Source organism: Carlito syrichta, unplaced genomic scaffold (genome assembly GCF_000164805.1).
Source record: "Carlito syrichta isolate Samal-C Ts95f unplaced genomic scaffold, Tarsius_syrichta-2.0.1 Scaffold120742, whole genome shotgun sequence".
In the NCBI taxonomy this organism is placed as follows: Eukaryota; Metazoa; Chordata; class Mammalia; order Primates; family Tarsiidae; genus Carlito; species Carlito syrichta.
In genome coordinates this window covers 88,942-112,150 of record NW_007064838.1, presented here as the reverse complement: position 1 = coordinate 112,150, position 23,209 = coordinate 88,942, and the positions used below count along the sequence as shown (strand labels likewise).

Genomic DNA, 23,209 nt, shown 5'->3' with positions numbered 1-23,209 from the left:
GGGTCTGATTCAGGCCGCCGCGGGCAAGGGCCGCAAGAACTCCCGGGCCGCCGAGGAGGAGCCCCACCGGGGTGCGACCAAGAGCTCGGGCTGCAGCACCTACATCAACAGGCTCATCAAGGTGGACGCTCAGGAAAAGAACGGGAAGAGCAACTACCCCGGCAGCAGCAGCAGCAGCGGCGGCGGCAGCAGCAGCAGCAGCAGCAGCTCTTCCTCCGCGTCCTCTTCCCCTTCCTCCCTGGGCCCCGAGCTGGACAAGGGCAAGATTATTAAGCAGCAAGACACGGTAAGAATACAGGCTCAGGCCGGGCGCGGTGGCTTACGCCTATAATCCCAGCACTTTGGGAGACCGAGGTGAGAGGATTGCCTGAGCCCACGGGTTTGAGACCAGCCTGGGCTGCTGGGCGAGACGTCGTCTCTACAGTAAATTTTACAAATTAGCCGGGCGTGGTGGCTCACGCCTGTAGTTCCAGCTACTTGGAAGACTGAGGCAGAAGGATCGCCTGAGCCCAGCAGGTCGAGGCTGCGGTGGCCGTGAACGTGCCACTGCACTCTACCCTGGGTGACAGTGAGACTCCAACTCAAAATAAGAAGAATACAGCCTCTTGGACCATCTCAGTGGGAAGGGAGCACAGTGACCCTGCTTAAACCCTAGGCTTCTTTATATCTAAGAGAGGGTAAGAATATGTTTTCTGGCCGGGCTTGGTGGCTCAGCCTATAATCCCAGCACCTTGGGAGGCCAAGGCGAGTGAATTGCCTGAGCCCGCGGGTTCGAGACCCACCTGGGCAACTTGGCGAGACCTTGTCTCTACAATTTAAAAAAAAAAAAGAATGTGTTTTCTAATGTCTTTTCCCCCTCCACCATTCTGTGACTCCTAAGTTATCATTTGAAATTATTCGATTTTTTTTTTTAACCTTGAAAAATCCTTATTCTAGAGTTGGAGAGCTTTACAAAAATGTACTGTTCGTTTAGTTTTTTTGGCATTTTAGAAGAATAATTGGACTGGGTGCAGTGGCTCATGCCTGTAATCCTGACACTTTGGAAAGTCCAAGTGGGAGGATCACTTGAGCCCAGAAGTTGTTTGAGACCAGCCTGGGCAACGCAGTGAGACCGCATCTCTACAAAAAAATACAAAAATTAGCTGGGAGTAGTGCTCGCCCATAGTCCCAGCTACTCAGAGGCTGAGGCAGGAGGCCGAAGTGAAAGGATTGCTTGAACCCAGGAGTTCTAGTCTGCAGTTAGCCAGGATTGTGCCACTGCACTACATCCAGCCTGGGCAACAGAGTGAGACCTTGTTTCAAAACAAAGAGAGAGAGAGAGAGGCCAGAAGTAATCCCAGCACTTTGGGAGGTGGAGGTAAGAGAACTGCCTGAGCCCAAGGATTCAAGACCAGCCTGGGCAACTTGGCAAGATCTCGTCTCTACAATAAACCAAAAAATTAGCTGGGTATGGTAGCGCTTGCCTGTAGGTTCAAGCTACTTGGAAGACTGAGAAAGATTGTCTGAGCCCAGCAGATCCAGGCTGCAGTTGCCATGAGCATGCCACTGCACCCCTGCCCAAGTGACAGAGTGAGACTCCAACTCAAAAAAAAAAAGAGAGAGTAGTTGATTATATGTTTGTTAAACTTGACCCCTTTGTAGATGTGGTTTATTTGAATTTTTATATCCAGGGAAATTGCAAGTTAGATCTGTGTATGACTTTTATCGTTCTTGAGCATAAGAAATGATAACCTCTAGACTGTGTAAGTATGGATTTCAAAGCTTCAGGAAATGGGTTGGCCAACCCCCTTCTCTGCTGATCTGGAAGTTCCACCATTCTCTGCAGCCCAACCTAGTAAAGGGCTTCAGCAACACTCCAAAGTGCCTGTCCTTTTCATTCATACCATGAGCACTTGCTGTGCAACAGTCATGTGGGATAAGCAGTACAGTGCACTGAGGGCTGTGGGGGATACAGAAAATGACAAGAAAAGGCTCTTAAGGAAACTGCAGGTGGAGAGAGGTGTTTTTTGGGTGCTGTCCAATGTTGGAAAATGAAGAAAAGGAGTGTGAGCATGTGAAGAGACTCTCCATTCTTACAGGGATGAGTTGGTTTGGTTTGGTTGGCTTCATCTTCTCTCCTGTGCGAAAGGCAGAGACAGAAGAGCTGAAACCCAGGTTTCAGACTCCAGTCCAACCAATCACTGCCTGACGTGGGGACTTTAATTTTCTCTTGCTCAGGTTTCAAACGTGCTGCCTCCATGGATGGAGTCAGGAGCCCATAGCACAGGCGATGCATCCTTCACTGGGCACTTCTGTTCATTCCTCCATTCATGGCTTCCACAAATATTTAGTGTGCCTACCCTGAGCCAGGCACTGAGCGGAGAGCCGTATCAAGATGGGTAAGGGCCCGGCTCCTATATTACTCCATGATCTTCCTGGCTCGATCATAGCCTTGAAGCTGAGGGCTACGTGTCATGACTAGGTTCCATGCTATACCTTGTAACTGCAGTACCCATGTTGGATAGTCAAGAAAAATAGATCAAGTGAGTGGTAAGCCCAGTGGTTGTCTGGTTATTTTCATGGTTGTCACTTCTGGATGTCCAAGGTTTCTTAGGCTGTTTCTTGCCAGGTGGAAGGAAACTCGCTAGACTGTTCCCTCCTCTTCGCTTCTCCCTCATTTTTCTGAATTCTTCCTGCCAGCTCCAGTGGAACTTCCCCATGAACTCTTTGGAGAATGTAATCAGAGATTGTGAAGCAAGACCCGGCACTTCCTCCCTGAGAGGATTCCCTAAACACCGGCGTTGTCACCCAGCCACTGCAGAACAGAACTAATTGCTGCACCCACACCACCACCTAGGCACCTTGTGTTTCAGGAAAGAGATGCTTTCTGACATAAAAACTGATCAAAACTCTATCTGATCCATAGCCTGTGACAGTAGTTTGCCTGTGAATTATTGAACCCAGCACTCCTTCAATACTGTTTATTACTGACCTATTTCTCCTTATGAAGCCTGGTTTTGGAGCTATTGTACACTCCCTGAGGACAGGAAGCATGTCTTGGGTTTATTTTGACTCCCTCCTGGTGCCTGGCCAGTGCTGGTGGGTGATTCACTCACTCCCTCACTCTGACTGTACTACTCAGCTGATTGGAGTTTTGAAAACCCCATTCATGGAGTATCTGGTGGAGCAGTTCACCCCGTTATGCTGTAAAGCCATGAACACCCTCTACTCCACACCACCCTCCCCTGCCACTCTCTAACCCAGCTGATGCTCTGTTACTTGGAGCCAGAAAAGGAGATGAAAAGAGACTTGGGGATCAGTAGAAGGCCTTAGATGGATTGCTGGAAATTAATTATCCTACCAATAAAAATCAAATTTTGAGACACGTGATCAAGTGCAGAAGATAACTGGAACTGGCTAGATGTGTGCCTGCCCTTCAGATCTGCAGGGGATGTCAGCAACCATCTTGATACCATTGCAGTCCTGGCCTATGGGAAGCCTTAGCAGTTGTCCTCTCTCATTCTTTTACAGGTCATCATTTTAGAAGACTATGCTGACCCTTATGATGCCAAACGGACAAAAGGTCAAAGGGATGCAGAGAGAGTCGGAGAGAATGACGGGTATATGGAGCCCTATGATGCACAGCAGATGATAACAGGTCTGTAAGCAGGTGCTGCTTTTTGTGGGGGCGGGGGACAAGGTTGGAGTACAGTAGCACAGTCAGGCCCAAGCAATCCTCCCACCTCAGCTCCCAAGTACCTGGGACCAGAGGTGTGCCACCATGCCCAACCTTTTTTGCGGTAGAGGGTGTAAAGGCGGGGTTTCACTATGTTGCCCAAAGTGGTCTTGAACTCCTGGCCTCAAGCAATCCTTCCACCTTGGCCCCCCTAAGTGCTGAGAGGTGGCGTGAGCCTTCATGTCCAGCCAGCAGGTTCTGCTTCATAGGGACTGAAATTCCACACTCAAACTGGAGTGTTGTAAAACAGTAACCAGTGTATAGTTGGCAAAGAGGGATAAAGTAATTTAACCAGATCCTGAGGACTGGAAGAAACTGAAAGCAGACCCCAAACTAAGGTTAGGCTATCTAGGTAATTTTCTTTATGGTGTAGTATCCTTTGGAGTTTTAGAATTTGCAGAGGTCTTTAAAGTTTTTCGAGCTGTATGCAAGGTAAGTTTGCAGATCTGCTCAGAATGTGATTGTCAGTTTTAAGATTGTTTGTATACATTTCTTGGCCACTTTCAGAATGGGAGTCATAAATCTATACCGAAGGACAAATACAAACGTAATAACTTTACACTGTTAAAAGACACAAACATGCCAGGCTTGGTGACTCAGCCTGTAATCCCGTGCCTTTGGGAGGCTGAGGTGAGTGAATTGCCTGAGCCCATGGGTTCGAGACCCACCTGGGCAACTTGGCGAAACCTCATCTCTACAATCAATCAAAAAATCAGCCGGGCAAGGTAGCACGTGCCTGTAGTTCCAGCTCCTTGGAAGGCTGTGGCGGAAGGGATCGCCGGAGCCCAGCAGGTCGAGGCTGCGGTGGCCAGGAGCAGCTATTGCACTCCAGTCTGGGCGACTGAGACGCCAACTCAAAAAAAGACACAAACATGATATAACCCTTTGTATTGTAGTAGCAGATTTTCTCAAGATGTTCTACAACATTGGAGCAAAAAAAAGTAATTACTGAGGAATAATTAACAATCACTGCCACGAACAAGCTTTTCAAGGCAAACCACCTAAAACTCGACTAACCTTGTGGCCTTTCAAGTTGACACAACTCTAGTTTGTGAGCTAAACAATCACCCTGTCATTTTTTAGTCTCAAACTTTTCCCTTTTATTCATAGTCCTCAAGATGGTATAAATGATACTCAAATAAAACTAGTTATTTATATTTATTTATGGATTTTAAAGTAAATTGTTTACCTAATTTTCCTTAAACATTCTGCGATCCATAATGAGAAATGTAGTTTCAAGGTGCTGACTGGTGCCTTCTTTGGATATCATGGGCTTCATGCCTGGGAAAGGAGTAATTGGCCACACATTAAAGACTTTGTCTCTTCTGTTTAAAACAGATTGACAAGCCGTCAAGCACAGGTTCCGTAGGTCTAGTCTCAGAAGAGTTGGGCAAAGGGTAGCAGCAGCACCCTGGAAAGGTCAAGACAGGCTTCAGAATGAAAATGAGCTACAACAGGAAAGCCAGGCTCTGTTTCCTGCCTCTGCTTACAGAGATAAGGCATCTCATTTGGGGAGGGTGTCCCCTGGCCAGGCTGTGACCCTGAAGGTCACTGGACGGTGACCCCTGATGAAATCTGTGAATGAAAGGAAGTGAAAATGAACTTAGTCAGAATTTTAAAAAATAACAGAGGCTTGAGAGGGTTAGGGAAAGGGATTTCTTGTAAAAAAAAAAAAAAAAAAAAAAAGTTAGTACTTAGTTTTAATTCACTTTTTTTTGTCCTTTGTTTTTTATTCTTATCTTTCTCCTTAACTGAAATAGGTAGTTTCTGTATACTGTACCAGCTGTTTATTTGGGACACCATATTGATAACAGAGAAGGTGCTATGCTTTTTATTTTCTATTTTATACTTGTGTTCTTTTTGAGACAAGATCTCACTATGTTGCCAGGCTGATCTTGAACTCCTGGGCTCAAGCAGTCCTCCTGCCTCAGTCTCCCAGAGTGCTGAGATTACAGATGTGAGCCACCGCACCCACCCAGCTGTGCTTTTAAAAATTGAATATAGCTGACCAGGCACAGTGGCTCATGCCTATTATCCCAGCACTTTGGGAGACCGAGGTGAAAGGATTGCCTGAGCCCAGAGCTTGAGACCAGCCTGGGCAACTTGGTGAGACCTCATCTCTACAATAAATCAAGAAAAATTAGCTGGATATAGTGGTGCATGCCTGTAGTTCCCCAGCTACTTGGAAGGCTGAGGCAGAAGGATCATCTGAGCTCAGCAGGTCGAGGCTGTGGTGAGTGTGCTACTGTACTCTAGCCTGGGGCAACAGAGTGAGACTCCGAGTCAAAAGAAAAAAAAAAAAGGAACATAGCTTTATTATTTTTTTCTTGTAATCCCCACAAGAGCTCCGTAAGCTAGGGGACTGCAATACTATCTACCTTGCAACAGAGTGGAAAAAAATAAAATCAAAGACTTATCTGTGCTCAGGAGATTTTTTAAGAGACAGAGCAGGAGTTAGCACCAGGATCTCCCACTCCAATTTGAGTAGTCTGCCCCCGAGACCACATGACTCTCAGGACACCCTTGAAATGATCTAGGCAGAAGCACTGTAAACTTTACCTGTAAGTTAGACCTCTCTCCAAACACACTCACCAAGAACGTTGTATTCAGAAGTCAAAATTGACCAACATGAAATAAATGTAACAATACTAGTATTTAATATTTGAGTGTTTATTATGTTCCAGACTCTGTTTTAAACAGTTTATATAAATAAGTTCACTGACGAATACAAAATTAATGACTCAATTGGTTAATAAATTCAAATGTATTAAAAATCTACACTGCAAACTTTCTAAGTTAGTGATCTAAGTATACTTTGCTCTTAACTTTTAAAAAGTTATATTAGTAGATTTTAAAGTTTTTTCATTTAAAATATATATCACGGCCGGGCTCGGTGACTCAGCCTGGAATCCTGTGCTTTGGGAGGCTGAGGTGAGTGAATTGCCTGAGCTCGCGGGTTCGAGACCCTCTTGGGCAACTTGGCGAGACCTCATCTCTACAATAAATCAAAAAATTAGCCGGGCATGGTAGCATGTGCCTGTAGTTCCAGCTACTTGGAAGGCTGAGGCGGAAGGATCGCCGGAGCCCAGCAGGTCGAGGCTGCAGTGGCCGGGAGCATGCCACTGCACTCCAGTCTGGGTGACTGAGTGAGACTCCAACTCAAAAAAATAAAAATAAAATACATATCACAAAACACCTTCTCAATCAATATAGAGAATATACTCCTTATTCCACCTATAGGTTACATAGCTGAACAGAATAACAGGAAGTGAGCTTATCAGAAGCTACAAATAAAAGATTTGCTACTGGGTTTTTTGTTTTTTAAACTTTTTACTTTTTTATTTAGTTTGCTCCTTGTGTGCTTGGTTGTCAAGTCCAAGTTCAGGAAATTTCTCATGTCTCTTGAGAAATGTTAGGGATTTTTTTCTTAGTTTGCATCAGCATTTTTGAAGGAGCCAAAAAGGGTACTAATAAACGTGGCATAACTGTGGAACAGTCACATCTGTATCGCCTGTTTTCTACCTGTGAAATGGGAATCACATGCCTGGTTTTAACAGTATCTCGGGCATATAGAATACTGTCCCTGATGTTATTTTAGAATACCCAACAAATATTTCTCAGGTGTTTTTTACTGTATACTAGGCCCTGTGCTGGGTTCTGGGCATACAGGAAACAAAACCCACGTGATCCCTGCCCTTGGACCTCACAGCCGAAGGGGGAAACAGACCTAACACCGGTAAAAAAAGAAGATAAGTCATTGAAAAGGGTGGTAAGTGCCATGAAAGAAGAGACTAAGACTCCTGTGTCAAGAACAGGAGAGATGGAAGCTGAAAGGAATCTGTGACTTCCTTGTGGCCAAATAACTGTGGGACCCAGGCTCTCTGTTTCCCCCAAGAACTTTGCTCTTAACTTTTAAAAAGAACCTATGTATTTATGAATAAATTATCACTTGGATTTATCTAAAGGATTATTCATAAAAATAAATGACTATGAGCCGGGCTCGGTGGCTCAGCCTGTAATCCCGCGCCTTTGGGAGGCTGAGGTGAGTGGATTGCCTGAGCCCGCGGGTTTGAGACCCGCCTGGGCAGCGAGACCTCATCTCTACAATAAATCAAAAAATCAGTCGGGCGTGGTAGCACATGCCTGTAATTCTGGCTACTTGGAAGGCTGAGGCGGAAGGATCGCCGGAGCCCAGCAGGTCGAGGCTGCGGTGGCCGGGAGCGGCCACTGCACTCCAGTCTGGGCGACAGAGTGAGACTCCAACTCAAAAAATAAAATAAAATAAAATAAAATAAATAAATGACTATGAATGCAAGGCAAGATTAGCATAAGTAAATCTGTTTTTCTGCTAATTTAGCAACCACATTTTAGCTAAATAATTAGCAGAAATATTCTACATTACTTGGCATCAGGAGTTTTAGCCACCAGATGAAAACTTTAGCATCAGTTGGGTCTTTAGAAATTTCCTAAGAGCCAGCACTTAGCATGAGATTCCTTTCTACAACATACAGCAGGTAAGCTGAGTGCTTCCTAGGTGCTCCCTGGCCAGATTACCTCACTAAATGGTATGACAACCCTGTGAAGTGGGTGACTGTCACACAGTTGAGGAAACCTAGGTTCGGAAAGATTAAATAACCCAAACAAATTACACAGCTGAGAAGCAGAGGCACCAGGCCATTCAGCAAGCTTTGGTTTTAGCTATTGAGCTCTGGTCTAAGATTGCTGTATTATTTTTCCGTCCAAATGGTTTTGTTGGTTTGTTTAAATAGTCAAATCTAAAGGAGTACCTCAGTGTTTGGTTCTCCATTAAAAAAAAAAGATGGGAAAAATACAAATGAAAACTGGTTTTGATTTATTTAATTCATGTGTGCTTTCCCTATTACACTTCAGGGTTTCTTTTTTTTTTTTCATTTTTTTGTTCTTGTTTTTGTTTTTTTGAATAGGAGTCTCACTCTGTCACCCAGGATGAAGTACAGTGGCATGCACACAGCCACTACAGTCTCAACCTGCTGGGCTCAGGCATTCCTTCCGTCTCAACTTTCCACGTAGCTGGAACTACAGGCATGTGCCACCAAGCCCGGTTTTTGTTTTTGTTTTTGTTTTATTTTTTATTGTAGAGATGCAATCTCATCAAGTTGCCCGGGCTGGTCTTGAATCCCTGGGCTCAGGTAATCCTCTCACCTCTGCCTCCCAAGGTGCTGGGATTACAGGCATGAGCCACCATTCCCGGCCATATTTCAGCATCTCTGAATTATGCCTACTTTTGTTCAGATATTTAGATTTATTTGATGAGAAAATGTTGAAGTAGTTTTAAATAAAAAATTTGAGCACGGATAAAAGATGTGAGGAGAAAAGTTGCCTAACAACCCTGTTTCGGATTCCAGGAGGGACTTAGAGCCTTATAAGGCTCTAAGTTGAATGTTTTGGAAACAGGAAATGGATTAGGAAAACAGGTACATTATTTAGAAATTGTAATTAACATTTGACATGAAGCCTTTTGAGCATAAAGCGGGTACTCTGGAGTCAATAATAAATGGCTCCCCCACTAATTACTGCATGACTGTGGCCTCAGTTCATTCACCGATGAAAATGGGATGGTACATCTGTCACTGCCTTCTGAGGCATCGGTAGGATGCTGGGTGTAACACACCTAGTACATGTCTAGTAATCACAGCCAAAATTAGACATTCCAGAGGGAATTACATTTTTTTCATAAAGAATCCTAGACAATATCGAGCAATATTAGTTACTAACTACAATTAATTTAGTAAAAGAAGGTTATGTTTTCAAATGTGAACGGCATAATTATATGCAGCAAGTTGGGGGTGCTGAAAAGGGACGGTCTTTGGCCCTCTTACGTTTCACGCCAGCCAGTTGCACATTCTGGTAGTGCAGGGCAGCCCTGAGTTACAGCCCCAGCTGCGAAGGAGTGTTTATCTGCTGCCTGTCCGCTGCATTCTGTTGTCTGCTGTGGTAAATGGCCCCTATCGGCAGCCAGGGTGTAGCTTCCTCTTGCCATTTCCTCCTTCTCAGGCCCGTTTCCTCTCAGGGCCGGCTCTGCACGTCAGGGGCTATTCTCCCTGCAGGAAGGGTCGGCTTGCAGCCCCGCAATTGTTTCTGTTTCTATGGCGCCTCAGGTTGGGGGCAGCCAGGTGTTGGAACGGAGTGGAAGCTTACTCCTCTTGGAGGGTGGGGGTGGGGGGCTGTGCTCAAGCTCTTTTTCCTTTAATTACATATTGTTTCAAAAGATGATAATACTTCACAAATTTTGCCCAAACCATGCAAGGAAGGCCATTCTCACTATATGCTTTCGATGTGTCTCCCAGAACTCCAGGTGGGCACAGACCGTCTAAAATAAAAGGGAGGCCAGGCGCAGTGGCTCACACCTGTAATCCCAGCACTTTGGGAGGCCGAGGCCAGAGGATTGCTTTAGCCCAGGAGTTTAAGACAGCCTGGGCAATTTGGCAAGACCTCATCTCTACAATAAGTCAAAAAAATTAGCCAGTCGTGGTGGCAGGAGCTTGTAATCCCAGTTACATGGAAGGCTGAGGCAGAAGGGTCGCCTGGCCCATCAGGTTGAGGCTGCAGTAGCTGTGACTATGCCACTGCACTCCAACCTGGGCAACAGGGTGAGATACTGACTTAAAAAAAAAAAAAGAATAGAAGGGATACAAGGACCTCATTGCGAAAGTAGAAACTCAAGCATATATGTATTAAGAACTCAAGATTCAAGTCACTGCGCATTATTTTAACACAAATGACTGAGAGGTCCTTACGAGCAGGATGCCCTTCTATCTTAAGGTTGGAATCAGCTCTTAGTTCAGCTGGGGCCAAATTGCAGCGAGGACCTTGGGCCACAGGCTTCCCCAGCCTGTGCCAGGCGGTCTAAACTGAGGGTAAACTTAAGCTTGATTAGAAACTTCAAAATTCTAAATCCGTCCTTGGAATTCCTGTATGTTTTCTGCTTCCTTTTCTTAGTTCTTTAGAAAAGTTCCTTTTAAAAAATTCCAGCCTTATCTTAATTGACCCAAGTACAGAATATGTTTTTGTTTCTTGTTTTCCATGGCTCCATCTAGAGTAGGCAGTGAAGAAAAAAAAGCTGTAGGATTGAGTCAAGAGATTTGGACCGAAGATGTGGCTCTGACCTCAGCCAACCCCAGACACCTGGCCTGGCCTGGCACTGGAGTGGGAGACAGTCCTTCTAGCTCTCACTTTCTGATGAATGTGGAAGTTGTAGACGTGGGTGCTACTTTTTTCTCCTTGGGATGCGATTAGCAACAAGAGATTCGCTCTGGAAAGCAGGAGAAACTAAGCAGGGGACTGGGGACCCAGGACGTGCGGAGGTGGTTCTTAGGCTTAGCTGCTCATTAGAATCACCTGGGGAATTTTTACAATCTGACTCCCCAACCATATCTCTGACCAATTAAATCAGAATCTCTGGTGGTGGGACCCAGGTAGCAGTATCTATTCAAGCTCCCCAGGGTGATTTCGTGAGCTATTACTGCATAGAATTGGAGACAGCTGCTGACAGGGACCTCTCCAGCCAGACTACAACCTCACCTTCTAGTGATTTTACCCTTTTGAATTTTGTCACCTAATTTTAATAACATTTCCCTCATCTGTTTGTTTTTTCCTTGGTCTAGAAGTCTTATTAAGGGCCAGGTATGGTGGCTCACACCTGTAATCCTAGCACTTTGGGAAGCCAAGGCGGGAGGACTGCTTGAGCCTGGGAGTTTAGGACCAGCCTGGGCAACATAATGAGACCTCGTCTCTGCAATAAATAAAAAAATTAGCTGGGCATGATGGTACACACCTGTAGTCCCAGCTACTCGCAAGACTGAGATAGAGGGATCTCCTGAGGCCAAGAGGTCGAGACTGCAGTGAGTCGTGATTGTGTCACTGCACTCCAGCCTGAGCAATAGAGACCTCAGCTCAAAAAAAAGGGGAGAAATGTCTTATTGAGCCAGTGATACTTCTCTGTCGAGTGTTACCATGTCTGTTTTTAAGTTACGTAGAAAAGTCTTTCCATCCTTTGTTTCCACAGCACTACGATCTTCTGAGCTTCTTCCTGCTCACCTGACCCCCTCCTTCTCAGCCTTCCTTGCTGGCACCTCTTTTGACAGCCGCCCTTAACTGACGGAGACTTAGGTTCTGCCTTGGATCTCTTTTCAGTCTGCCTCCCTTTTCTCTTGTGATTGCTCTCACTCTCACAGTATTCTCAACAGTCCGTCTGTCATAACCCCTTGTCATGTGCCTTCAGATCCACATTGTCACCTGCCTGGAGAAGTTCTAAGGCCCCTTCCTCTCCCTCTCTCCTTCCTTCCATTCACCCATCCATCCATCCATCTATCCATCTAATCATTATTGAGCATAACTGTGTGTGCTACAATCATGACGACATGGTGGTCTGTGCCCTGGCAGTCTCCACCAAATTGGAAATACATACACATCAACATACGAATCCACACGGGGAGAAGTACAGGGTGAAAGTGGGTTGGCATTCCTGGGACACCTGAGCAGCTCTGGAGCATCACAGGAGAAGGTAGGCGGTAAAGGGTTCTCCAGAGAGGAGGAGCTGCTGAGTTAGATTTCAAAAGATTACGTTGGTAGGCACAAGACAGTGTGGTGCTCAGGCAACTTCCGAAGTTCCATTTGATTAGAGCAAAGAACTGGGCTATGGAGGCACAGGTGCAGGGTGGTGTTGAGAGAAAAAGCCGAGGGAGATAGTGATCTACTCTTACGAGCCTCCCTTGCCTCCTGAGCAGTTTGTACTTTGTAAGTAGACAGTTGAGAGCGTGTTAAGTGATGAGATGTCCACTTTTAGCAAGGTTCTCCTTGACTATGACCAGGGAGAGGGCATTTAGAAGAGCCACAACGTGATGCTTCTGTTGGTCTGTCTTGCCAGTTCTTGTTTCTCCAGGCTTGGTCATCTCTAATTCCACCTGGCAAGGCCCCTCGACCCCAGGCTGGTCAGCCCCCAGATACTGCTGGTCCTTTTCCACTGTGGCTGGCTGGCTGGTTAGCTAGTGGTTGGCTGGTTTGCATCAGCTTTCTTCCATCTATTTTCAGGCCTTAGTTCAGACCATACCTTTCTGACTTATTCCATCCTGTACACAGTGGTCATAATTGTTATTCCCTGCTTAAAAAAAAAAAAAAAACTAGCTGGACACAGTGGCTAATGCCTATAATCCCAGCACTTTGGGAGATGAAGGGGAGATGATTGCTTGAGCCCAGGGATTCGAGATCAGTCTGGGCAACTTGGTAGGACCTTGACTCTGCAATGAATCAAAAAAGTTAGCCGGGTATGGTGGCACATGCCTGTAGTCCCAACTACTTGGAAGGCTGAGGCAGAAGGATCACTTGAGCCCAGCAGGTTGAGGCTGCAGTGACTGTGAGCATGCCACTGCACTCTAGCCTGGATGACAGAGTGAGACTCTTGACTCAAAAAAAAAAACTTATAATGGTTCTACATTACATACACAGCAATCTAAACTTTTTGTCCTCACTTTTAAAACGTCTGCGCTTTGGTGCCTGGCTTGTCCACTCTTATAGCTGCTTCTGCTGCCTCTCTCCTCTCTGGCCTTCTGTCCTTTCAACTTATCTCTCAACTCCTCCTTATGGGAACAAGCCGTTTCTAGTTCCCACCACCATATCTTCACTCCTGCAGCTTCCTCCACTGGAAATGACCTTCTCTATCAAAGTCAGCTCATCTTCCATTTCTCTTCCAGTTGGCATCCATCCAAGTGTGGTGGCTAGGAGTATGGCTTCCAGAGCCCCACTTCCTGCTTTTGAATCCAGGCTTTGCCACTTACTGGTTTGGACAATTTCCTTAAACTCTTCGGTTTTCTCTTCTATAATGGGGAAATAATAGGATGTGTCTCACAGAGGTTGTGAAAACTGCTGCACACTCAGGATGGTGCTTAATGCATGGTAAGCTCTTGATCAATGCTAGCTGTTGAGTTGTTGGTGTATTCCCTATAACTGTAAACCCCCTTTTACTTTGATTTATACTGCAATTATTAGCTTGATACATATTATTTGTGAATGTGTCTTCCCCACTAGATTAAAGCTGCCTAGAAGTCAAGAACCCTGACTAATGTACATAAATGTCTTTCTTCTGTATATAGAGAACAAAGCTTTGAATACAGTAAGTCCCCTACATAAGAACCTTAAAGTTGCAAACTTTCAAAGAGGCAGATGCACATTTGCATGTCCAATCATGTAAATTAGTTCACGTGTCTGGTATACATTGCCATGTGCTGAACTGTAAAATTTAAAATGTTGGCCAGGCTCAGGCTCAGTCTGTAACCCCAGCACTTTGGGACACCAAGGTGAGTGAATTTCCTGAGCCCACAGGTTCGAGACCAGCCCAGGCAACTTGGCAAGGCCTTGTCTCTACAATAAATCAAAAATTAGCCGGGCATGGTATCATACGCCTATAGTTCCGGCTACTTGGAAGGCTGAGGCAGAAAGATTGCTGGAGCCCAGCAGGTCGACACTGAGGTGGCCATGAGTGTGCCACTACACTCCAGCCTAGGTGACAGAGTCAGACTCCAACTCAAAAGAAAAAAAAAAAATTTTTTTTATTTTTTGTTTTTTTATGTATTATTTTTGTGAAAAGTATTATAAACATATTACAGTACAGTACTATATAGCTAATTGTGTTAGTTGGGTACCTGGGCTAACTGTTGAACTTATAAACAAATTAAACTTACAAATGCACTCTCAGAACAGAACTTGTTCGTATGCAGGGGACTGACTGTGTACAGTCACTGACTTACAATGGTTTTACTTATAGTTTTCCAGCCCTTACAATGTGCAAAAGCAATACACATTCAGTAGAACCCATACTTCAAATACCCATACAGCCATTCTGACTTTCCCTTTCAGCGTGGTATTCAGTAAGTTACATGAGACATTTAACACTTGATTATAAAACAGTCTTTGTGCTAGATAATTTTGTCCAACTATAGGTTAATGCGAGTGTTCTGAGCATGTTTAAGGTAGGCAAGGCTAGGCCGTGATGTTCCATAGGTCAGGTGTATTCAGTACATTTTGACTTATGATCTGGGCTTCTTAGTACATTTTTAAAACTTTGAAGGTGAACACTACTCAGAGCAGACACCAGAACCGGGAAGTGAAACAGGTTACTCTGAGGCCACATCTTACAAATCACAAGTGGCACCCTGGAAGTACAATCCTCATCCTAAAAGTGGGTCCCATTCTCCCTGGCAGCTGGAGAGAAGTGGCAGGCACCTTCCTTTGGCTTTTGTAGCACAGCTGGGAAGTCACAGCCCTTTAGGGAACAAGCCTGGGGTGATCTGCCACCTTCAGCCAGACAAAGGTGAAGGGGTAACTGGGTTTACCAAGCTTTACAGTGTCCTTTCAGGAAGGTGTCCTTTCATGTGCCTGTCGCATGTTTTTCAGAAATCAGACGCCGTGGTTCCAAAGACCCCCTGGTGAAGGCTCTTCAGCTGCTGGATGGACCCTGCGAGCCAGGGGAGAGTGGCCTGAAGGCGGAGACAAGGCGTAGTTCCAAAGACCTCCTGGGGAAGCCGCCCCAGCTGTACGATACTCCCTATGAGCCCACCACAGAAGGGGGTCCCTGGGCAGAGGGCAAGGCACGGCCCCCAGACGGTCGGCTGCCTGAGAACGACGAGCGACCAGCTGCTGAGTACGAGCAGCCCTGGGAGTGGAAGAAGGAGCAGATAGTGCGGGCTCTGTCAGGTGAGGGGAGGCCCTGCCCAAGCACCTGTGACCCACAGCTTCTCAGCCAAGCCCGTTTGCTTTTTTCCAAGGAATGTGAGACAGGGAAATCAGGATCTAGCTGTGGTTGCAAGACCAGGACTGAGGCGGAGCCTTTAATACTGCATTTATTCCTCATGGTTGTGTGTACCTTTGTCTTCCTTTCTCTTCTCTGCTGTTTTGGAAATACCTTAAATGGCTGTTGAAAGGACATACTGATCACTGTACATATCCTCCCTTGCCACTGAAGCCATCAGATTGGGAGCAGCTTTTAATTGGTGCTACTCCACAGACCTGTTACAATCTCTATAAAATAACAGTGCTGGATAAAATGGATCACAGGTAGCAGTGGCTGGACCTGGATGAAGCTGAATTGTTTTGTTTTGTTTTCAAATTCCTCCTAAGGGAATTTTTCAAGTGTAGCTTCTTTTTTTTTTTTTTTTTTGAGACAATCTTGCTCTGTCACCCAGGCTGGAGTGCAATGGCATGGTTATGGCTCACTGCAGCAGCCTCAAACTCTGGACTCAATCATCTTGCTTCAGCCTCCCAAACTGCTAGGACTACAAGTGCATGCCATCATGCCCGTCTAATTTGTTATTTTTGCTTGGAGAGGTCTCGCTATGTTGCCCAGGGTGGTCTCAGACTCCTGAGCTTCAGTAATCCTCCCACCTCAGCCTCCCAGAGTGCTGAAATGACAAGCATGAGCCACCGTGCCCTGCCCCAAGTTATAGTTTTTCTGCTTAGCTGGCCATATAATTTCTTTTACCTTTGATTTAAAATTTTAGAATTATCTTTTCCCTCTAATAGTAAAGCCAGGTTTGCAATTAAAATTATAGCCAATGGAAGGGGTGAATAAAGAAGGTAATTTGATACCCAGCATTTGTGCTTTAGTGTGGCTTTAGTCTTGTTTTCAGCAAATCTCTGTTGTGTACTTGCTCATTTCTCAGCACTAAGTTAGGTACTGCTATCTTATCTCCTTACCTTTTGTCCACCTTGGTATCATAGCATCTTTAAGGCATTATTTGGTAGTTTGTTTCTGAGTTAATTTTTCTTTTTGTGTTATTATTTCATGGTAAAACTTGTTCACTTGTTTTTGTAGAATGATACACACTCTTGCAAGGAATCATCACCTATAACTATGTTTAATCTCTTATCCTAAAAATACTAAAATTAAGAGTTTTTTTAAAAATCCAAGCTGAGGCTGGGCACAGTAGCTCACGCCTATAATCCCAGCACTTTGCAAGGTAGAGGTAAGAGGATTGCCTGAGCCCAGGGGTTTGAGACCAGCCTGGGCAACTTGGCAGGACCTCATCCCTACAATTAAAAAAAATTAGCTGGGCATGATAGTGCATGCCTATAGTTCCAACTACTTGGAAGGCTGAGGCAGAAGGATCACCTGAGCCCAGCAGGTCAAGGCTGCAGCAGCCATGAGCGGGCCACTGCACTCCAACCTGGGTGACAGGTGAAATTCCAACTGAAAAAAAAAATTTTTAAAGCCCATACTTAAATATATATATTAAATATATATATAAGCCTTAAAAAGACCATGCTGAAATATGTACATATATATATACATATATATGTGTGTGTGTGTGTGTGTGTGTGTGTATATATATATATATATATATATGCCTTCCAAGTAGCCAGAACTATAGGCATGTGCTACGATACCTGGCTAAGTTTTGATTTATTATAGAGACGAGGTCTTGCCAAGTTGTCCGGGCTGGTCTCGAACCCATAGGCTCGGGCAGTCCACTCACCTCAGCCTCCCAAAGCGCTGGGATTATAGGCTGAGCCACCAAGCCCGGCCCTGAAATATATTAAAGTAGTTTCCTCTCATATTCTGAAACTGATTCTTATACTGATAACTGTTTTACAGAAAGCAGCTATATGTGGAGTGCTAGCAGTGTGATCAGATACCAAAGATGGCCAGAGCTCAGTTAGCTGGGGTATTCTGCAATATGTTTGTTTCTTTGTTTTGGGGTTTTTTGTTTGTTTTGTTTTGTTTTTGAGTCAGAGTCTCACTTTGTCGCCCAGTCTGGAGTGTAGTGACATGGTGACACTCACCACAGCCTTGACCTTCCGAGCTCAGGTGATCCTCCTGCCTCAGCCTCCCAAGTAGCTGGGACTACAGGCATGCGCCACTATGCCCAGCTAATATTTTTATTTATTTTTATGTATTTATATTTTTTTTTGTAGAGATGAGGTCTCATTGTGTTGTCCAGTTTGGTCTTAAACTCCTGGACTCAAGCAATCCTCTCATCCATTCTCCCATAGTATTGGGATTACAGATGTGAGCGACTGCGCCCAGCCTTCTGCAGTATGTTATAGCTCACATTAAAGAGAAAAAAATGCTTCCTTCCTGAGCCAAAGCAGGCAGGGAGTTTTTTTCTTTGACGTTTGCATCCATCACCTCATTGGTCTCTGGTGTTAAATGGAGTCTTCCTTCCAGTCCAGTTTGAGGGATCTGAGCGACCGTCTGTCAGGGAGGAGACAGTGAGGCAGCACCACCGGCAGAAGAGCTGGACCCAGAAGATCCTGAAGCCAGCCACCTCTGACCACAGCGAGGGGGAGAAAGTGGACCCAGGCCTGCCCCTGGAGAAGCAGCCGTGAGTCTCCTCCGCAGTGGCTGGGATCTCACGGGTAGCCTTGTCTGGGTGGCACACTGGCCCATTTTGTGTGATTATTTTGTCCATGAATTCTTTTCTGGGTGGGGCTTATTCATGAAAACCCGTCTTCAAAGCCCAGCACATTTCTGCAGAATGGAAAGCACAATGAATCTTAGCAGCCTTATTTGGCATCTCATTCTCCTGTCCAGAGTGAAAACTGCTCAGATGACACCCATCTTGTGAGCTCGTGCGTGTGTGATTGATGGGCTTTGTGCCCCAGGCTCACCCAGATCTGCATTCTGTCTGTTCTGCATGTGAAGCAGGGTCTGGTTCAGGCTGTTGTGCTTCTACCAAAAGTTCATTTTCAAGTGACACTCTCTGGAACAGTGCTCAGTCTGGGTTGTATTTTGACACTCATGCTGCCTTCCTTCCTCCCACCCCATTTTGCAGTTGGTATCATGGTGCCATCACCCGGGCCGAGGCCGAGAGTCGACTACAACTCTGCAAAGAGGCTGGTTACCTGGTTCGAAATAGCGAGTCAGGGAACAGCAAGTACTCCATTGCACTAAAGTGAGTGAGCCACGCCGGCTTTCCTTGTCTCTAAGGGGAGGGACGCCATCACAGTCTTTCCTATGGCAGATGACCAGTACTCTCCCTTCCTACTGGTAGATGACCAGACAAAGAGATTTAATGTGAAGATAGTTCACAGGGGCGTGTGTTGCCAGAAAATAAGAACCATGGGGTGTTCTGAGTAGAAGGCAAAATTGCCCAGGACTTTGGGAGGCCAAGGTGAGAGGCTTGCCTGAGACCAACCTAGGCAACTTGGTGAGACCTCATCTCTACAATAAATACAAATTTAAGCCAGGTGTGGTGGCTCAAGCCTGTAATTCCAGCACTTTGGGAGGCAGAGGTGGGAGGATCACCTGAGCTCAGGGGTTCAAGATCAGCCTGAGCAACTTGGCGAGACCTTGTCTCTACCATAAATCAAAAAATTAGCCAGGCGTGGTGGCACATGCCTGTGGTTTCAGCTACTTGGAAGACTGAGGCAGAAGGATCACCTGAGCCCAGCAGGTTGAGGCTGCAGTGGCTGTGAGCGTGCCATTGCACTTCAGCCTAGGCAGCAGAGTGAGACTCCAACTCAAAAAAGTAAAAATTTAAAAATTAGCCGGGCTTGGTGGGTGATGCATGCCTATAGTTCCAGCTCCTGGAAGGCTGAGGCCACGGTGGCTGTGAACATACCACTGCACTCCAACCTGGGTGACAGAGTGAGACTCCAACTCAAAAAAAAAAAAAAAAAAAGAATACAAAGCTGGTACTGGGTCAATGCCTCAGTAGCTGCTACAGTAACAAAGGGCTCATTTCATTATCACTGTGCATTGGTCAGTTTCTACCTTACATTACCTGATCTGGTGTAGGCCCTCAGTAGAGAAATAATTCCTAATAAAAAGAATCATTTCTAACAGGGAGTTCAGTCATTCTTCTTGTATTCCCTAGTATTGGGGACTTTGATAAATCATATCCCTTGATTGTCAAAATGCCAACTGCAATTTTTAAAATTTCTTATTTATTTAAACCACTACTTTGTTCTGTGCCCAACTGCACCAGTTTCTCCTGGTGAAGAAGGAAATGCTGACTTGCCTATGACTCCCCCTGTCTGATTGTGCACAGAAAATTCTCTTTTGCCTGGTGGGCCTCGTGGAGTACGTATCATGGAAATTCTCGCAGCTCTGTGAGCTCAGTGGCCCTACAGTGGAGGATCATTGTCAAGAGCCCTAACAGCATTTCCTTCCTGAGGAAGCTGAGCCCCTGCAGCTGAAACAATCAGACTGGAGGGGGACAGAGGGGGGAGGGGGGACTTTAGCAATATGGCTCAGAAAACGGGATAGGCCACCAGATATACAATACCAGGAATAGCTCGACTGTGTTCCTGAAATTGGTGCTTGTGGATTAAATCTCTGAGCCTTCAGTGCCAGCTGTCATTATATACAACCAGGAATGGTCTTTCCAGATGGGGAGGGGAGGAAATGGTCTTTATTATTATTATTATTCATTATTATGTGTTCCTTTTGGGAAAAAAAGGAAGAAGAAGCCTTACACATATCCTTTTAGCTGTGATGAGGAAGGGTGAGTTTACACTTCACCTTTGTAGCCCTGTGCTTGGATATAAGTAGTAGTTTTGCAATTTGAGGGCTAGAAGGGACTTGGTAATTTATTTTATTTTATTTTATTTTATTATTCATTTATTGAGTAGGAGCCTCATTCTGTTGCCCAGGCTAGAGAACAGTGGCATGCTCACGGCCACCGCAACCTCGACCTTCGTGGCTCGGGTGATCCTTTCACCTCAACCTTCCAACTTTGGGCACGAGCCACCACGTGCAGCCAGTTTTTTAATTTATTATAGAGATGAGGTCTCACCAAGTTGCCCGGGCTAGTCTCAAACCCCTGGGCTCAGGCAGTTCTCTCACCTCTGCCTCCCAAAGTGCTGGGATTACAGGTATGAGCCACCATGCCCAGCTATTTTATTTTATTTTATTGGGCTGGAGTCTCACTCTGTCACCCAGACTGGAGTGCAGTGGCACAGTCATGGCTACCACAAACTCGGCCTACTGAACTGAGGTGATTCTTCTGCTTCAGTCTTCCAAGTAACTGAGGCTACAGGCACACGCCACCATGCCTGGCTAATTTTTTGATTTACTGTAAAGACGAGGTCTCTCCATGTTGCCCAGGCTGGTCTCGAACCCCTGGACTCAGGCAATCCTCTCGCCTTGGCCTTCCAAAGTGTTGGTATTATAGGTGTGAGCCACCATGCCCAGCAGCATTTTTTAAATCTTTTTTTTATTTTTGGTCCAGTACCTGATGACTCATGTGTAATGATGATAATCAACTCAAGGATGACATGCATTTATGCTGCAAAATTTCTGAGAGTGCCACTAGTGTTGAATGCATTTCTGTTTCTCTAGAACAATTCCAGGAATGGATGTGAATCTGTCAGCCTACTGTGAATCTGGAAATGTTTTTGGTGGGGTGGGATCCTCCGCTCATTCACGTCTTCTCCTTGATTTTTGTTTCAGGACTAGTCAGGGATGTGTCCACATCATAGTGGCTCAGACCAAAGACAACAAATACACACTGAATCAGACGAGCGCTGTGTTTGACAGCATCCCCGAAGTGGTACACTATTATTCCAATGAAAAGTTGCCTTTCAAAGGGGCAGAACACATGACCTTACTCTACCCCGTGCACAACAAGCTTCACTAAGGTTCAGTCACCGAAGCCCTGGGCCTCTGGCACCTATGAGTACATCAGCACCCGACGGCATCTCAGAGGACAGGGCTGGACTGCCCCTTGATAGCCAGCAGAAAGTGGAGTCTTCACGGAGACGGCAGAGTCTTTGCTCTTGAAGGCATTTCATGATGCTTGGTTTCTGACATACCCCTCGTTCTTTGCTAAGTAGTTCTCCAACAAGAAATCATAATTGACCTGTTGCTTCCAACCTGGAGTAGGGTGTTCTTTTTAGGGTCTGACCCTCCAGAAAGGTAAGTCAAGAGCTCAGGAGTATTAAACTTCTCCAGAAATCTACCGGTCGTTACCTGGAATACCTGGTCTCTAACAAGCCAACAAAAAACCCACATGGCTTTTCCATGTGACTGTGGAGACGGGAAGAGTGTGTCGTGTCAGACTTCTTGTGGGGACATGGATGGACAGTGGAAAATGTGAATGATGGTCAAGAAAGCTGTCTTTCTCAAATGTCCTAATTAGCTGTGGAGTTCGTAAAAATGCACAACCTTAGATTGTAGCCTAAGGATTATTTTGTCATTCAGCCTTTCTAAGAAAGTTTGTTTTCTCAGTCTCTGGGCTTTTTCATCCTTTTTCAACAAATCAGCGATATAAGCATAAGAAAGAAGGAAGATGCCCCAGATTTAAGAATCACCAGTGTAGCTGGGCTCAGTGGCTCAGCCTGTAATCCCGTGCCTTTGGGAGGCTGAGGTGAGTGGATTGCCTGAGCCCGCGGGTTCGAGACCCGCCTGGGCAGGTGAGACCTCATATCTACAATAAATCAAAAAATTAGCCAGGCATGGTAGCATGCGCCTGTAATTCCGGCTTCTTAGAAGGCTGAGGCGGAAGGATTGCCGGAGCCCAGCAGGTCGAGGCTGCGGTGGCCAGGAGCAGCCACTGCACTCCAGTCTGGGCGACAGAGTGAGACTCCAACTCAAAAAAAAAAAAAAAAAAAGAATTACCAATGTAATTAAGTATTGGAATCATTATTAGAATTCTAAATTGTAGAGTAAAATATACAAAGATTTCATTTCTGATTTTTTTTTTTAATCATTTCTATTTCCCAGGCTGGAGTGCAGTGATGTGATCATAGCTCACTGTAACCTCCAACTGCTGGGCTCAGGTGATCCTTCTGCCTCAGCCTCCTGAGTAACTAGAACTACAGGCGTGCACCACCACACTCAGCTAATTGGGTGTGTGTGTGTGTGTGTGTGTGTGTGTGTGTGTGTGTGTGTTTGTGTGTGTGGAGAGTAGGTCTCACTATTTGCCCGGGCTAGTCTCAAACTCCTGGGCTCAAGCGATCCTCCTGCCTGGGCCTCCCAAAGTGCTGGGATTATAGGCATGAACTGCCACGCCCAGCCTCATTTCTGGTTTTTAAAATTCTGAAAATTTATAAAGCTCAGCAACTATTTTCATATTGGATAATTATATAGAACTTCTGATGCCTTTTGTTTTATCTCAGGGCATTTTCGTTGCTATGAAATCACTTTTCATTTTTGTCTCTAAAATTAGGTTTGCTTTGTATTTTTAGTAAATGACAAAAGAAATGCAACTCTGGGATCTGGCTGCGAGAGCTGAGTCTCTCAAGCCTGCAAAGATTCTCCCATTCTGTGCCGAACAGACCAGCTCGCACTGTGCTTGGAGGTTTTAAAGACTTGGAGGTTTTCTCTAACAGCTATTACTTAATACTCATAGTATGGTTATCTGTATGATTTATCATGGGCTTCTGTCACCTATTTACTTACTGTGAAAAGCCGTGGGAATGGCGCACTGTGGGAGAGTGCTGTGGGGAGTAGCTCTGTGATTGCAGCCGAACAGATGTGTCTGTGTTCCGGGTGTGTGATTTGGGCTCAAAGCAGCTCCA

At 45.5% G+C, this 23,209-nt stretch overlaps 1 protein-coding gene across 1 annotated transcript; it reads left to right on the top strand.

Annotated features, from left to right (window-relative positions):
- The first annotated feature begins 6 nt into the window (after positions 1-6).
- Positions 7-21,355, top strand: SHE (Src homology 2 domain containing E). Its single transcript, XM_008048170.1, has 6 exons — positions 7-286; positions 3,511-3,637; positions 15,143-15,442; positions 17,913-18,069; positions 18,520-18,639; positions 21,141-21,355. The coding sequence occupies exons 2-6, from the start codon at positions 3,604-3,606 to the stop codon at positions 21,325-21,327; spliced, it is 798 nt and encodes a 265-aa protein (XP_008046361.1). The 5' UTR covers positions 7-286; positions 3,511-3,603; the 3' UTR covers positions 21,328-21,355.
- Positions 21,356-23,209: the final 1,854 nt, after the last annotated feature.

Excerpts from the sequence above, each read along its gene's own strand:
- SHE (XM_008048170.1), top strand. The coding sequence starts at position 3,604 with ATGGAGCCCTATGATGCACAGCAGATGATAACAG. Across the intron at positions 18,070-18,519 it reads CTGCCCCTGGAGAAGCAGCC|TTGGTATCATGGTGCCATCA; the intron begins GTGAGTCTCCTC and ends CCCATTTTGCAG. Across the intron at positions 18,640-21,140 it reads AAGTACTCCATTGCACTAAA|GACTAGTCAGGGATGTGTCC; the intron begins GTGAGTGAGCCA and ends TTTTTGTTTCAG.